The following is a 17,905-nucleotide window of genomic DNA, read 5'->3' as shown; positions in this document are numbered from 1 at the left end:
CTTTGTCAGTATTAAATGTCCTTAGCTTAAATAATGTTTGGTTGACCAATAACTAATTCAAGTTTGAAACCAGTGTACTAAACGTCATTTTATTCACGTAGTCTAAACACATATTTAGTCAAAATGTTTTGTTGAAAATTTGAATTTGCGAAACCGGGAAAACTCTTTCTTCAATTATAATAATATTTATTTTATTCTAACACTTGAAAAATAAAAATGCAAGATGGCTCGATTTATGTGTCCGGGAGTGTATTATGACAAATGTATTCAAATGTATATTTACGAATGAGCAATACAGTTGACGATTTCAAGTGTAATTTGCTTACCTATGAAATAAAGAATTTGACTTTATTATTACAAATTAGTCATTATTAAAACAAAGACACGACCACGTTGTTATTATTGACGTTTTTAAGAATTATGTCATCATTAGCCAGGCTTTTGTCGGTGTAGCCTCCTCCATTTAATCTTAAATATTGTTCAGTGGTTTACAGCTTGCCTTCCGCATCGCGGTTCATCGGCCGATCGGTCACTCGCTGATATCCGGTCAGAACCCCGATTCAGAACTCTTCGATATATTAACCGAATCGCTCGATTGGATATCGTTCTCGAATAGAAGGGCGCTTTCCGAGCTATTCAGAACATTCCGCATTAAACGTTCGATTCGCATACGATATCGTTATCCAACTGCGTTTACGGAGTTAGTCGATGAAATAGATTACAAAAAAAATTTTAAATCCTTTTATATACATTTTTACGACTTTAAAGGCCAAAAATTTAACAAAATCCAAACTTTATTTAATATAATATGAGATTTCCATATTACATTCTTGCTTTGTAAACAATAGGGCGATCAGTAACTTTCATTCGATAACTGTGTTCTGAATAACGTTTGTAGCCTCTGCCGGTCGAGAAGTTGGAGTAATCATCAACCAGGAAATATATGGTCCGAAAAAATATATGTAAAACGGCCCTATACAAAAATAGCGTTGTTGACATGGCACCCAAAATATTTAATAAAATTCCAGACGCAATAAAAAATCTTAGTGGAATGCAATTCAAGCATGTATTAAAACAATTATTAATTGACAAGTGTTACTTTAGCATAGAAGAATATTTTAATGACAGTTTCTTAGAATAGGTAAATGCTGACAGTTGGGTACCATTTAGTTATTAATATTTTTAAACTTTTTAATTATTATTAGTTTTTTGACATTGTATCCATTTTTCTTTTATTTTTATTTTGACATTACATTTTTATTTAATTGACTTCGTATGCCACTTTGGCTTTTTGCAGAGATTCCATAAAATTATTATTACCATCTATATCATGTACCTGTAATAACGAATGAATAAATGAATTTAATTGAATTGAATTGAATCGTACTGGTGTGACGTCATTGCGGTTCGGTTTCGAAAACGACAGTTTGACTTTCGATTCGGGTGTTGTGAACAAAAATGAACTGAGTTATCGGAAGGTTCTGAATCGACCCCTAGAACCCAATTCTAGGGGAAGCTTTTAAAATGGCACCTTTTACTCGCCATGTCTTTTATTTGTATATTCCTTCACGAACAAAAACACTTACTTTGCAGATCGTGTACTTTGCTGTCCAACGAAGCAATATTGGCGTCAGCTGCCTCGCAATTCTTTCTCGTTGTCGACAGTTGTTCTCTCGTGTTTTGTAGTTTTACCTAAAAAAGTTTTTTCATTTATTCATTCATATTTATTTATTTGTATGGACATTGATAGTGACAAAATAAGTATAGTTTAGAACAGAATAGAATAGAAATCATTTATTCCGTACAAGAGCACAGTACACACACGTTACATTACTAAAAACAACACATAATAGTTTGCAACTACAAAATTACTTACAAAGCAAAATTGAAAGCATACCATGACTCATTACAAACTATTTAACAATTCCAGTTTCACTAGGCCCGGCGAAACATTAAACATACAAACATACTATTAGAAATATGCCATGGACACGCTAAGCTGTCAACACAATAACTGCCTCAGTGGCCGAACGGTTACCATGCCGGACTGCCACGCAGAGGTCCCAGGTTCGATTCCCGGGCCGGGAGAAATATTTGTATGGCCTACAATTATTTCTCTCGTGAGTTTGGGTGTAATTTGTGGTTGTCTATATGTGTGTCCATGGCACCCGCGACACAGGGTTTCCCTAGTGCGGGGCTATGTTGAGTGTGTGCGTTATTTAACAATTTTTACCTGAACAGGAGTTTTAAAAACGAAAGAAAGTGTGCCTCTACCACGAGATTACTACGACAGTTGACGCGACCGCGTAAATTACTTTAGAATTTTGTATGGCATATTATACAGCGCCCCTAGCGGTCACAAGAAGAAACAATGTATACAAATATTTTACGCGGTCGCTAGCGAGAACTGCCACTGTAATCTCATGGTAGAGCCGCTAATCATGCAATATAAAGTACAAAAATACAATCAACTGATTGAGCTATGTTTGAAAAGATGCAAAATATTTGCGAGTCGGATATACTGCACTGAAAATACGACCGGGTGACTTGGCTGCAAAGCATTTTTCTTTAGTCACTTCGGTGTTGTACGCAATCTTCAAATATTTAAAAGCTTAACGTAGCGGTAAAATATGAATTTTAGCTCGGAAAGGCTTTCTTTCTCATTAGAAATTAGCGCGCAAAAGCGATTTTTCCACGTTAGCGTGCAAAAGGTTTTGGAAATTCGAACTTGACGATGGACTGTGGTGACTTGTGAACGTGACTTTTTCTTCCGATGAAAAAAAATATAATGACACGTTCAACTATGGGATATGTCGTACATTATTTATGTAATATAAATCCAGTGGTATATTTTATTGTCATTATCAGGGATCGGAATAGGTAGTTTTTTTACCTAAACTTTGAGAAACATTGACAGAAAATGGAGACTGTCTTACGACAATATTTTTTAGGTCCTAGACCTTTTCGGGATTCGGGAAATCAATTAAGAACATTAAAAACTGTCGTAATTGGGGACAGGCAGGTACACTATATTTATCTTAACTTTGCGTCTCACAGTGGTTCAGATCTGCGATATTGCGGACATTGGATTTTTTTTCACGATACCTCTCTAAAAAAATGCCAATCGAGAGATCCTATTTAATAATTAAATATTGTCATATCACATTATGCCATAAATGTAATAGTTTAGTAGGAAAAAAATAAAATGTGTATTTTTTGTACGGGATCATACCTTTAATGCCTCATCGTTACAGTCTTAGTCGCGCGCCCAAACCTACCTATTTACTACTTGTACGCGTCAGAAAATTCCGACCCCTGGTCTTTATTGTTGACATTAAATTGACAACAATAACTAATTTTGTTTATTAAAACTGATTTGTTATAGTTCAACTGCTTTTCTTTCATCTACCATTTTCCTCGCTATAGTGAGGTGAAAAGTTTTGTTTCGCTCGGCAGCCGTTGTTTTGCATCTCGTGTCTTGAAACCCTTGCTACGCTCAAGGTTCTCTTTTTGAACCACTCGTTTCGCTTTTTGGTTCAATCTTACTCTTTCACTTGCTCAGGTTTCAATACAAGCACTCGCGTGAAACAACAACTTTGCAGCCTTGCATAACAAATAAAAGTGCCAAAAATCAGGCTCTTCTTTTTAATCTCTGTTCAAAGGAAAGCGAATATTTCCGAGTATGTACGACAAAAAAAAAATAAGTAGTACATGACATTCTACCTGCAGTTCATGTATTTGAATCTGGTACTTGTGCAGAGCTGCCTGTACTGCCGAGATGGTACTTTCAGCGAAAGCGGTCGCGTTGGCAGACTGGGACACATTGCGCTTCGGAGATCGCGACAAACTGCAAAAGAGGTCATATTTCAGGGTAAAAAAATCTTCGCTGAATGGAGTACTGATAACCCTGTTGGGAGATGGCTTCCTTCTTCTGTAGTAAATCTTGAGATCAATTCTTTGGATGCTCCAGTATTTTTTAATCATATGCAATTTACTAGGTACTATTTGCCTTAAAAGTGAAGGACTACATCATGATTCTAAGTTGGAGGTTCCATAAAATCGAAAGTTTTTAAAAATCTGCAAAACACTTGTGAAATTACCAACCCATATAGGGATCAGAATGGTGGCCTAAATCCTTCTTTAGAAAAAGCCCAAGAAGAGATGACCAGAATGACCAGTAGAAAGATAAAAATATAAAACTAAAATATACAATTGACGCAAGTGGAATGCGAATGGAAATGCTTTGCAGTAAGTTTAATACTTGATGATAAAGAAATTTGCACCTAAACCATATCAGATTAGAGTTTATTGACGATTATCATATCAGAGCGTCTTAAGATCGAAGAAAGCACAATGGGAAAAGCGCCTTAACGTCTAATGTATACATTAAAATCACTAAATATAATTACATGCTTCAGGCCCAAATAAATATTTTTCGGTAATATGTTTATCACTCAGTTTTGTATGAAAAACTTATTTTTCTAGATACCCTATGGTTATGTAGAATAAATATATAGCGCTAAATTTGAATGCGCTATCTTTAATATAATATATGCTAGGCGTTTACGTGATCATAGGACTTATATTGTCGGACTGGTATCGCCATCTCTAAGGTTCAGAGTTCGATTCCTGGCGGGTCATTGTAGAAAAACTATCTTTTCTATATTGTCTCGGGTTTGGATGTTTGTGGTACCGTCATTGTTCCCGATTTCCTTGACACAAGTGCTTCAGTTACTTACTCTGGGTTCAGAGCAACGTATGTGATGTTGTCTAACATTTATATTATAAAAGAATGTACACGGGGCCTTCGTGATGGAACGAACAAGTCATGCGGCTGATGGTAAGCTACACGCCTGTCCATAACAGTTGCAGTGCCACTCAGAGCTTTAAATCGCAAAGATCTGAGGGGCATTGCCACTGCGCCCATCACGCTGATACATAATACACAAGTCGCATGTGCCTGTAATTTTACCAGCACCCTTACCCTTCAAAACCGGAACACGGTAATGCATTACTGCTTTACATTACTGCTTTGCGGCAGAAATAAGTAAGGTGGCAGTACGGGAAGTACTGTCACGCGCGAAATGTTATTTGCACCGATTCGTCTTATCGCTTCATCTTTAGTTTAGAGTACAATAGGACAAAAGAGTGAACCATCTCGGTAACGCACGCGCCGTCTATTTAGTACAAACAACTAGTATAAACACTTTTACGCATTGGCACTTAATTCTAAATTTGATAATCTTTATGCGTAAATAACTTGTTGAATTAGTAAGAAAAGAGTCAGCAGTCGGTATTTTACGAAGAACTTACTGTTAAAAAAAACGACCTGTTAAGTAAAGAAATAATTGGAAACTAGAATTCAGAAAAAGCATTAAGCGCATACCATCGAGTACATAACCAGAAATAGAGACGAAATAAGGACCATCCATCCTGGCCTTATATCACTTTTAAATATCAACTCTCGTTTGCACTGAAATCACAAATTAGAAAGCTGCAATAGTACAGCGCCAACAACTCATCTGTATGTCTCCGTATATTCCAAAAAAAATCTGTATTTATTGTAACAAAGATAATATCTCCAACAATGGGGGGCTGTTCCATTTGGTGATGTAGGAAGAACAGCAAAACATCTAATTACAAAACAAAGGAAATAACATTTCATCAGTAATTATATATGTAATTTTTCAATTTTCGTCCATTATAGCGAAGCTCAAGTTAAACTGGTCGATTTGAAGTGAAACAATTGACGACACCCGTCAATTGTTTCGAATGCGGGCTGGCCAATCGGAGCGCAGTTGTCACCGTAATGGTTTGGCAGAATAGTTATCAGACAAATTAAATGACACTTCTTCTCTATTTCTGGTTATATACTCGATGGCACACCCATAACAGGTACGATGCACCAAGGTCGTTAAATCCGTGTACGATTTAAGTAAAAGAACTGTTAATGGTTTTATTACACTATTGTAACAGAAAGGGTAAGCCTTTAACCTTTCTTTAACTGCCTCGGTGGCCGAACGGTTACCATGCCGGACTGCCACGCAGAGGTCCCAGGTTCGATTCCCGGGCCGGGAGAAATAGTTGTATGGCCTACAATTATTTCTCTCGTGAGTTTGGGTGTAATTTGTGGTTGTCTATGTGTGTGTCCATGGCACCCGCGACACAGGGTTTCCCTAGTGCGGGGCTATGTTGAGTGTGTGCGTAAAAAAAAAGCCGTTCCAAGAGATAACATTCATCGGTGCAAATAATATTTCTTCAACTAAATAACATATACTAACAATAACGAAAATAAATATAATGAAACTTACTTATCGACTAAGAGTATCTGTGACGCCACATCAGTTTCTGAATCCTGTATGAGAGCACGGGCAACCTCTTCCAGAGCAGATCGCATGACGTTCGCCTCAGAGCATAGTGTCTCTGCCTGGTCGCATCGCTCCTCCTGATGATTTTACAAACGAATATCACATTCATGAAATAACGTAAACAATTAAGAGCATGAATGAATGAATGTTTAGAAGGACAGGTGGTAGGATGGATGGGTGGATGTATGAATGGATGGGATAAGATAAGATATAAAAGATAAATTAAGTTTATTATAACTGAATACAAATAAAACAAATGTAAAATAAGCTATGACAATATGAATATAAACAATAAAAATATGAACCTTCATTTATTATAGAATCATTATAAAGCTATGTAATTAAATCTTAGAATTCTAATTGTGTAGTAAACGAGGATAGAACCAAGATGGAGAACACCTAGTGGTAGGAAAACGTGCTTACTGGAAACACCTGGAGAATATATTAAGATTATCATTTCCTAACTTTAAAACTTACATTATAAGTATTTTAATTGAAAAGTCATATTACAAAATTGAAGAGTATGTTTTAGATAAAGAAGTATGGAAAAACAACAAGAGTCTAGGGGTCGTATTATAGAACTCTACTTAATACTCAAGTCAGGACTTGAGTATTGCAGTGAGCACTGAAAATCATATTCAAGTCCTTGCCATTAGAGTCGTATTTCCCGTGCTTGAAATCATACTCAAGTCTGCTCAACTCCTGACTTGAGCATTGATTAGAGTTCTAGAATACGACCCTAAATTCCACACAATTATGATTCAAAGTGTATTCCATAGCATTTAAGTTTATTTGAAAAGAACAATCCCTAGAGTTTCTTGCTCGTTCTTTTCAGGGAGATCAGCGTAGTGAACGAGCAGTAGTTTAAAAAGTAACTTAAGAAATGACGTTTTCAAGTGTAAAAATTTTACCTATGGAATAAATGATTATTTGACTTTGACAGCATTGTTACTGCTATCTAAAAGTATATATGTTCTTGTACTGCTGTTTTTTCCTTTAAAGCACAGGTTCCCAAATTTTTTAGCTCACTGCTCACTTAGGCAAGACAAAAAAATTTCAACGCCCACCACCACAAAAAATAATTAAAAACACGTATTTTTTATATTACCTTAACACAAAAAATCACGAGGTAAAGGAATTACATATTTGTAGCGTAGTTTATAAAGCAAATTCAGATTTTTATTTCAAATGCGACAGCACCTCCTGGACAATATCAAAGCACCCCCAATTGCTTCCGAGGCCACTACCGCCCCCTTAGGACTCTTTGGGAAACTATGCTTTTGTAGGGACCACTTTGGGAAACTATGCTTTAAAGGCACAGAGAAACCAACTAAACCATAGACTGAAGAGTCTTGGAAATAACTGCCTCTGTAGCCGAATGGTTACCATACCGGACTGCCACACAGAGGACTCAGGTTCGATTCCCGGGTCGGGAGAAATATTTGTATGGCCTACATTTATATCTCTCGTGAGTTTAGGTGTAATTTGTGGTTGTCTATGTGTGTGTCCATGGCACCTGCGACACAGGGTTTCCCTAGTTCGGGGCTATGTTCAGTGTGTGCGTTATTATTATTATGAAATAAATAATATTTGCATTAGGAGTCAAGCAACAGCTTTTAAAAAAGTTAGAAACATACCAGCCCCTGCAATTCACCAAGCAACCGTTGTATTCGTGCATCTCGCTCTCTCAACTCAGCCAAGGCGTTGTCGCGTTGTGACGCCATCTCGCGAAGTTCCACGCGGAGGGTTTCTGCAGCGACGTTCGGGGGTTGGGCATACGCTGTGCCTGCTTGCATCAGGACTTGAGGAGCTTCAGGCTGGGCAAACACAACATTCTAAATTTCTTAATAGTATTTTATGCAATCGTTGCATAATTATTAGAGTTCTTAAAGTAGAGTAGTTATGTAATAGGTACGAGATTTTAAGACCTAATTATGTAACGATTGCATTCAGTACTTTATCTCCACACATATCATAAACCCTCTATGATGTGTTCAAAAACCGCAAATTATGACCAGCATAAAGATAAACGGTTTTGTTAGAGCAAATTTCTTATCTGTGAAAATGTTATTATTGCTTGATGATAACATCAAATTCGATTTTATTATTATATATACATTGACTTATTATATGGACGTCGGATCCGCGCTAAAAAGTGTCCGAACTTATAGGGCGTTAAGATCGTATACAGAGCGTCATTCACGCTTTAGTCTTCGTTTGTTCGACTGACAGCGAAGCAAGCAAAAGTAGACAGTACTGCGATGACATTACAATTTAAATTCAACGTTTTAGCTTTTTCATATTCCTCTACATGTCACTACGTTTAAATAGGTTGACTTGGGACATTTTTTTCGTGGTTTTTGTATTAGACCCGTCGTCCATTTATTTGTAAGTCAATGTATATATATATATTAAAATTTCGAACATCTCTGAAAAACAAAACAATTTTATTCAACCTCAATTTTAATATCAGTCGGGATGAAATTATATTCGAAATGAAATGTCAATAGCAAACAATTTTGACAAATTTCACATGTTACTTGATATTGAACGATATGATAGTCAGTTGGATAAGTATGAATTGATAAAAAGGTTAGAATGGTTGGATAATGAAAATAACAAAATAATTAATCAGTATGTGAATGGAGGATGAATAAATGAAACTGGTACATTTACTATAAGTGGAGCTTCCCTAGTGCGGGGCTATATTTATTGTGTGTGTGCGTTAATTGGACCGCATCTCATGCCAACTTACCTTAACTCCCTGCCCAGCGGCATAAGCATTGATGGAATAACTGCTCAACATTCCAAGGAGATCTCTGGCATTTGAATCAAAGTCGTTCTTTACACGGTAAAGATCACGCTCTGTACATGTCTGCAGCTCAGAGAAGAAACGTTTAACTGCTACAACTTCCCGCCACAGGCTGAGGAGACGGTTATGTTCGCCTGTGTAGTAGTCGTTGAAGGCCTAAAGAAAGTATGAGTTAATTTAGCTTAGACAGCAGTTTTCGACACTTTACTGTAAAGTAAGAAGCTAAGAAAATTTGCCTTATTTATTATATATTGGAAAAACTTTCGTAACATTCAAAATCAATCAATTTTTATTCAATGAATGCAAAATGTGTCTTAGTTTGTTTTTAAAGATTTTTGTAATCCATTACAAATTTGAGACTCAATAATTGTATCATTGTGTAACAAATTTTCAAAAAGATTCCTTTTCTGGTTTGACAATTTCTGTTTAACTGAGCTGCAAGTGTGTAGGAAAGAGTAGTTATACTCCTAAATTTTGCTTTTTATTTATTTATTTATTTATTTAAACTTAATTGCACACAAAACAGTACAAATGGCGGACTTAATGCCATTAGGCATTCTCTACCAGTCAACCGGAGAGCTGGGTTCAAAATAATGAACAGGGGCGCATAACATGATAATTAAAACACACAAGAAGTTTATAAATAATTTTGATATATAGTTTAAACACAATATAAATATAGCACATAATATTATATGACTAACTATATACTTATATAAGCAACCTATACACAAATAAATGCATAATATATAATACATACATATATATATGGGGTGTGCTAGTTGTTCCACCTCCACGCGTGCGAAGTCCTTGAGCAGTCTGTGATAACATGTTGTCACAGAACGCCCCAGGGTGTACCCAAGGATGTAGCCGGTACACCCTGGGGCCAACACTGACAACTCTCGGCATCAGTCTGAGAATTATCAGTGAGGGCGCGAAGCGATCAACACGGCCCGTGCATGCGTTTCTGGAGGTGGACCATGGCAAGTGGTGGGCAGTCTAAATTTACACCCTCCTGCGTTAATGCCTACGCAGTTGAGCACCGTACGCAGGGATGAAGGAATCCTAAGAGGCGGAACCCGAGCGCTAGCAATACGCCCTTCGACCCTGATTTCCTGCCAAACGGTAGCCCTGTTATTAGCCAACGCAGGGAAATGGCATTGTGTCCCGTCAGAGGGCCACAAGCGAGGTGCGGGGGGGACGGACTCGGCCATGTTGACGGGGTGAGTATGTACGGAACTTTGATCATATCAGCCAGCCGCACATTTCGAGCCCCCTATGTCGCGCAGTGAGCTCGTAACTCCTGCACCTATACTCTCCTCTGACAATCTTGGTGTCCCGAATGGGACATCCCCAAAGGTGCGGACTCCGTGGTGGGTGGGAAGTCAGGAGAGCGAATTAAAACACACAATGACATGGACACTAACGATCGTTCTTTAAAATCTAATAACCCTAAACCGGCGGTACTGGAGGGGAAACCCAAAAGTGCCCCACGCACGCACGCACGCACGCACGCACGCACGCACGCGAACTCGTCCCTGTTGTCCTGGGGCATGGCCGGCGCCTAACCTTCCAGTTGGGCACGGTCTACCTAAGGTTCAGATCCAAGAGGTACACCGATGTGCCACCTGAGAAGACAGGCACAACAACAACACGGATGGACGTCTCCTCGAACCCTCCACCTCCTCTGATATCCCCGGAGAAGGTGAAGGGCCCTTCTTGACACCCGTCCCTGCGGAGCCGCTTACAAACCGGTGGCTGCCAGCTAGCAGTTAGCTGACGCGGCCACGGGCCTGCCTAAAGTGGTGCTCGCCTCTGTCTATATGGCGGAGATGATGTGCCACCGCAGGAAATGTTACAGCTAATCAACTTCTGCAAGCCTGCGAACCTCGGGGAGCCGGTAACACCAGGAAGACTGCTGGACACAGCACTGATCGAAACACAGGTTAAAGAATCAAACAAAAAAATCAAACATATTGAGCAGCTATAACTCCGCATGCCCACTGAGTGACTCGTCCCCGCGGCAAGGCCAACACTGGTGGGGGCCTGAGCTTGAGAGGCTACGAAGGAGTGTAAGGAGACGCTTCAATAAAGCAATGAACACATGCGCGGATGAGGACTGGGAAAACTACAAGACGGCCAAATCCAAACTAAAAAAGCGCATACGGTTCAGGAGCACCGCGTCTCGGCGATGCGGGAACAACACGTCTCCAGTACCTGGTCAACATCTTTTCCCCATAGCTGGCGAGAGGTAAAAGTCATATTTACACCGAAACCTGGTAAAAACGACTACACTGACGTGAAGTCCTTCAGACCATCAGCCTCACATCGTTCTTCTTGAAGACATTAGAAAGGTTATGTGACAGAGAACTGAGGGATGGAGCGCTTAAGAACACCATTACACGGTAACACTACACTAAACCAACATGCATACAGCCAAAGAAAATCCACTGAATCGACCCTACATGCCTTTGTGGGCAAGATAGAAGTGGCCCTCAAAGACAAAGCAATCTGCCTAGGCACCTTTATAGACATTGAAAGAGCCATCGATAAAACAAACTTCTCCAGCATACAATCAGCACTGAGAAGACACGAAGTGGATGAAGTGCTAATCAGCTGGATTAGCAACATGCTAAAACAAAGAACAATAAAAACAACAGCAAATGAGACCCCATAGGCCATAGTAGCGAAGGGATGCTGCTGTGGAACATGGTCGTAAATGACCTCATCATTAAACTAAACAAAACACACAACAAACATTTTTATACAGTAGGATATCCTGATGACATAGCTATACTGGTAACAGGAAATTTATGCCAATACACTCTGCGACATTACACAAGCTGCACTCCGGATTGTGGAAAGATGGTGCAGAGCATACGAACTATGGGTAAACCCAACAAAAACTGAATTAGTACCTACCTACTACCCAAACTCTTCAATAGAGAACTACAGATATCAACCGAAGTCAAGTACTTGGGAGTAATACTGGACAAGTTGAACTGGAACAAGCATCTGGACAACAAAGTTAAAAAAGCTACTATCACCTTCTGGCAGTGCCATAGGATGGTAGGTAAACAATGGGGACTTTCACTCAAGATAACAACTATGGCTCTACACAGCGGTGATAAGACCCGTGATCTATTGCGGCGCGATAGTATGGTGGATATGAACCAAACTGACGATCTCAACCGATAAGCTGGACAAATTCCAAATAATTGCTTGCATGGCGACGACCGGCTGCATGAGGACAACTCCAACTGCGGCCCTCGAAGCGATGCTGGACCTGCGACCCCTCCCACTGTTCATCAGACTGGAAACGGCATCAACAGCAGTGCGTCTATACAGAGCCGGCCTTTGGAAGCACATGAGGACCCCACATACAGAAATCCTTTATAAGACTGTCAATGAGGAACCGCTACTGGAGGCGGCTGTGGATAGGATCCCAAAACAATACATGTTCGACAAAAAAATACAAGATACAATTGTTTGAAGAGCCCAACGAAGGACTGAACCCCAGAGAGGTCCGCGTCTTCACTGATGGATCTAAAACAAATTCAGGCACAGGTACTGGGGTATTCTCAGAAGACCTCAATATCAGGATTCAACACTGCTTGGTGACCACAACACAGTATTCCAGGCTGAATGCATGGCCATCAAGTTGGCAGCAGAAGCAATCATAACGAGAGAGTAAAGAATCACTCCATTCGAATACTCTCTGACAGTATGTCAGTATTTCAAGCACTGAACAGCTGTGCTCATTTATGAATGCTATCAAGCACTCATGGAGGTATGTATACAAAACCATGTAACTGTACAGTGGATTAAAGGACAGAGCGGCACACGTGGCAATGACGCAGCAGATGAACTAGCCAGAAAAGGGTCGGAGATGGACGCTGTAGGACCAGAACCCATAGTAGCTATACACAAAGGTACAAAATGTTCACATAATAAAACACGGACCACCCTTACGGTTTGTACACAGGCGAGCACTCCCAACGCTCAATGCCAGTCTATCTCGAATTTTAATTAAACTGAAAAGGCAAAAGCTTCGCACTCTAACTGCCGCCCTAACGGGTCATGGTCCATACAATAAACTCCTTTTCAATTTAGGTATCACAGACAGCTGTCTATGCAGAGCGTGCATGGAGGGGGAGGAAACAGCTGCGCACATCCTACTACAGTGCGGCATGGCCAACTACAGGGTGAAGTACCTTGGAGTGCCAAGGTCGCTCCCTGAAGTCTTCAGCAAACCGAGGAGGCTGCTGAGATTCATGGAGGAGCTTGGGTGGCTCGAATAGGACACTGCACCCACCACACGCAAAATAGGCGCCTTGACGTCGAGTTGCGGACACCAGCCCATTACACCAAGTACCAAGTACACATATACATTTACTATACATATTTGTATATAACAATGTCAGACTAATGGGATGTAGATTGAGACTCCAATATGAAATCGCGGACTAATTGCTTGAAAGCTAGTTTATTCGGCGTTTTTAGAATATGGGGCGGTAGAGCATTCCAGAGTCGCACTGCCTGAAGAGTAAATGAGTTAGAAAGAAAACCAGTATGGTGAGAAGGAATTAAGAGTCAATTTGCTGTCTGAGCGAACATTGTGATTATGGGATGCACTCAAATATTGAAATTTACATTTCAAATGTCCAGGTGCACATTTATCATTAATGATAAAGTAAAGAGTCTTCTTCTATCTTTCTTTTTTATTCCTTTTACCTGCGGAAAGGCAAAGGTCCATAGACAGTGCAGCCTAGTCTTGTTAGAATCAATTAGAAAATGATAATATTGATAACCCAGAAACGAAAATCATGTTACATGGTTGTAACCTACACCAATTTTAATTAAAAAAACAAACCAAACTCCCAATAGATGTACAAACCTGTTCCTCATCCTTCCACTCATCCTCTTTGATTGCCATTTCATCCCGAAGAGCCTCCCAGTCATTAGTCAACTTCTGTAAGTCATTGGTTAGAGCCTCGTTTAGGTGATGAGATTCCTCCAGCTGGTCACGGAGTAGGTTGTTCTGTGCAACTAGTTTTTCACATCTGTGAAGGGGCAGTACATAAATCAAAATTATTTTCCAAATAGACATAGTCAGTGTTTTGTAGAAAGGGCGAAAACGCCACTTTGTGTAATGTTTCATGGGGACATGATTTAGGTTTTAACACTGTTTTAAAATATTTACTTCCTGTTTTAAAATCCAATTATGGTTCTAATTAAATAAGTTTTAAAATTGAATTTAAAACAGGACATAAATATTTCATCTTGAAAAACTAAAACATTGCTGCCTTGAAAAATTCTTCAAAATGACACTTTCGCCGTTTCTACAAGACATACCCTGTCTCAGACCCTACCCCTATACCCTGTCTAAAAAATTGACAATTGTTTCATAAAACAGGTTATTACAAGAGTTACCAAATGATTGGTGAAGACAGATGGAGTAAGTAATAACCAAATGGTGATAAAATTATGTTTTCGGATCTAAATTGTATTTGTTTATTCGGCTTATTCCAAGTTGTCACCACTGGCTTTATAAAGTAATTTATTAATTATAAATCCCAAGTGCATTGATGCAAACTCTCATTTGTATCGAGTCAGTTGTGCGCTTCAATCTATGAGTCGCATGCTTGGATTGATGCAGTTGCGCACGAAAGAACCCAAGAAATGGTTAGTAGAATGTCCTATAGCAAGATGGATGGATAACATCATCTAACTTGCTGGTCATAGATGAGTGAGATGGCCTGTACCCAGCAGTAGGTGAAGTCAGCTGTTAATGATGATGATTGTATGATATAAATTACAGAATAAATATCTTTGATTGTCATAAAAACTTTAGATAAACCATGAGAGCAACAAAAGTTAAATACGTACCTGCGTTTTTCTTCATCCAGCCTACGCAGTGCCGTCTCTAAATCGTTGATCCTCTCATCCCGGCGGGTATCCGAGCTGGAGGATGCCGTGACCGGCGGCGGAAGCGCTATGGCCGATGGCTTGGCGGGCGGCCGGTACGTCGACGGAAGCTCGCTGCGGGGAGTCTCTAACAGTTGGTTTTCTAGCTCCGCGCATCGTTGTTTGTATTGGAGCACCTATTTAACAATGACTTGACTTGTACCACTGTTTTTAGGTCATCTAACAACTAAACAATTTTTGCGGTCCACCCAATTTTGAAACTAATATTTATACAGTTAGGGTGCATTAAACGCTCGCAAAATTACATGGAAATAAAAACTTTGGGAGCAATTTCAGCACAAGGAGCAACTATCAAAAAGAAAACTTTATTATTGTAGCATAATTATTATATGTCAAAGTAAGAGTGTCTATTTACCTGAATTATTACTTTTCACGTATTTAAAATCTCAAGATAATTGAATGATATTGTTTTTAAATTCCGGGAAACGGGAACTTGATGACCCGCGCCTAAATTTTGAAAAATTTGACAGTTGAATGACAGCACCAAAGAGTAAAGTAAGTATTTGGGAAGTGATGATGGTATGGCCCGTCCCATATACGGGACGATATGTTTTCACGATCTATCCCATCAATTCAGACTGACTGATCGCAACGATGAATCGATTTAATGTAGTATTAAGTCTGTCGTTTATATTTGACTTCACGGTTCGTCGTTGTAGACCATTCTCTAAGTTTTAGACTGATCGAAACAACGAATCGATTTTGTATTTTTTATCGTTAACGATTTACTTCTAGCGACGGAACGATGCTATTATCCCGACGATGAATCGCCTGTGTGCACTTTAGAAAACGTTCAGAAATTATTGTTTTATTAAGTTACCATTCAGAATCATGTTTCACTATTCGCTAACTCAGTGTGTTCGAATATCTTTTTATTTCAATAAAATGATTTGAGATCATGAGAATTCGATATTTACCTTTGACTGTAATCGTGACACGAGAGCTGCCTGTCCTTGCTGCGCGCGACGATATGCATCAAGCCTTCTCTTATGATCAGCAGCCTCACCGGCCAGCCGAGCACGCAACTCCTCGTTTTGCCGACGCAGATCGCTACTTATGCTACCTACTGGAGAATCCATTTCTGGGGGACTCTCCAGGGACTTCTGTAAAATGAAAATCAATTCACCGCCTGGATATTGAGTCTTTATTTTTATTTAAAAATAGAATCACGCCAGGCCACAATCTCGCTTGATATTAAGCAATGATGTGACCGACGATAATGGTATGCGTTTGTTTAAAAATTGCCTATTTACTCTAGCCTTGAAAAACAATAAATTACTTTTTAGTAACACACTTTCTATGAAGGAGGAAACAAAAGCGCTTTGTGTGAATCTTAGGGGATGGAAAAAAATCTGTGGTATGAATGGGTGGCATATTTTCTTTCGACTAACTAGATTATTACTGAACATTTTTGCAAGCTTTTTTATTCTTGAACAGGAAATTAAATGTTACGAAAAATATTAAAGACATCGAATTTCTGTTTAGAAAACTCGAAAATATCCCCACAAATGCATTTGTATACCAGTCTCAAAATTACTATTTTGACGGCATATCCTTGTTTAGAGGAAATACACTAATATCGTCAGTCGGGTCGTATTCCAGAACTCTACTCAATGCTCAAGTCAGGATTTGAGTATGGTTTAAAGCACTCGAAATCATACTCAAGTCCCTGCCATTAGGGTCGTATTTCCAGTGCTTGTGTTTCCAGTGCAATCCTGACTTGAGCATTGAGTAGAGTTCTAGAATACGACCCTAAGAGGAATAAATTGCAAAAAAGACTATATAGGGAACCTACCTCCTTTTTCAGCCGCTGATGTGGAAGCGTGTTCGCTCGCCGGCCGATCGGAGCGCGAGCGCTCCGCGGCGTTGTCAGACTTTCCCTCGTGGGCAACTAAGGACAAGCAAATAAAATCGGTTACATACAGATCACTATAAAAATTAAATTACCTCTACCTAGATAATAATGTCAAGCATAAAAGTAATGTCATGTAAACTCCTTTTCTTAAATAAGTTGCAATCTTATCGTGATAAATATTTGTTTGCTATTACATTTGTGTCAGGCGTACCCACTATGTCGATTGTAATTGGTTTTAGCATTAATTATTGTATCAAGTGGTTTCATTTCAAAGTTTAGACCATGCCTCAATGTTTAAATATTTGATAAGTATATGTCACTGCAAGCAATGTGCATTAGAACGAGAAGTCATATGCATAATTTATTCGATTATCACTATAAACCAATAATAATTTTGTAACATCAAATTTACAACACCTGAAAAGTAACTTTCTTTTTAACCTTCCTTCTTTGTTTAAATTCAAAGCTAAATTGCCGGACAGACTTGCATTCTAAAGACATTTCACACCGCAAACGAAACTGCCACAAAAAGCGCAATGAGACTAAAAACGATTAATCAAGTTGTGTTTTAAAACTGCTATAATTTAGGTCGTAGAAAAAGAATACTAGGACTAAGGAACATTAACAGGTGAAAATACGGTAAGCAACTGCAAAGAAAATAGGTAGTGAAATGCTTTCCATGGGGTAGGGAATGGCTATCGGTCTAAACCATCTAATTACTTGCAGCGTACTCATTTTACCCCTTGCTAGGAATAAACCTGTCCCTTTTTAGCACCTGAATAAATCAGTAACATGTACTTGTGGTGGACATGTTACACAAATAAAAGCTTAAGTATGTTATAGTGCAGTACCTATCTTGGATTTATGTCTCCCGCGCGGGAA

The 17,905-nt window shown here is 39.1% G+C and overlaps 1 protein-coding gene across 1 annotated transcript in view; it reads right to left on the bottom strand.

Annotated features, from left to right (window-relative positions):
• Positions 1-17,054, bottom strand: part of LOC113240402 (rootletin) — a 54,785-nt gene extending 37,731 nt beyond the window's left edge. Inside the window, exons 1-9 of the mRNA XM_026477691.1 lie at positions 16,964-17,054; positions 16,086-16,271; positions 15,070-15,284; positions 14,078-14,243; positions 9,124-9,336; positions 8,006-8,185; positions 6,312-6,445; positions 3,724-3,847; positions 1,587-1,692 (exon numbers count right to left, since the gene is read on the bottom strand). Of these exons, the coding sequence (XP_026333476.1) occupies positions 1,587-1,692; positions 3,724-3,847; positions 6,312-6,445; positions 8,006-8,185; positions 9,124-9,336; positions 14,078-14,243; positions 15,070-15,284; positions 16,086-16,247 (1,300 nt within the window). The 5' untranslated portion in view covers positions 16,248-16,271; positions 16,964-17,054. The remainder of the gene's footprint in view (positions 1-1,586; positions 1,693-3,723; positions 3,848-6,311; positions 6,446-8,005; positions 8,186-9,123; positions 9,337-14,077; positions 14,244-15,069; positions 15,285-16,085; positions 16,272-16,963) is intronic.
• Positions 17,055-17,905: the final 851 nt, after the last annotated feature.

The sequence above is a fragment of the Hyposmocoma kahamanoa genome, unplaced genomic scaffold, assembly GCF_003589595.1.
Source record: "Hyposmocoma kahamanoa isolate Upper Pololo Valley unplaced genomic scaffold, ASM358959v1 138, whole genome shotgun sequence".
Lineage (NCBI taxonomy): Eukaryota > Metazoa > Arthropoda > Insecta > Lepidoptera > Cosmopterigidae > Hyposmocoma > Hyposmocoma kahamanoa.
Note: the sequence above shows the minus strand (reverse complement) of the source record. Positions and strands in the feature narration are given on the sequence as shown.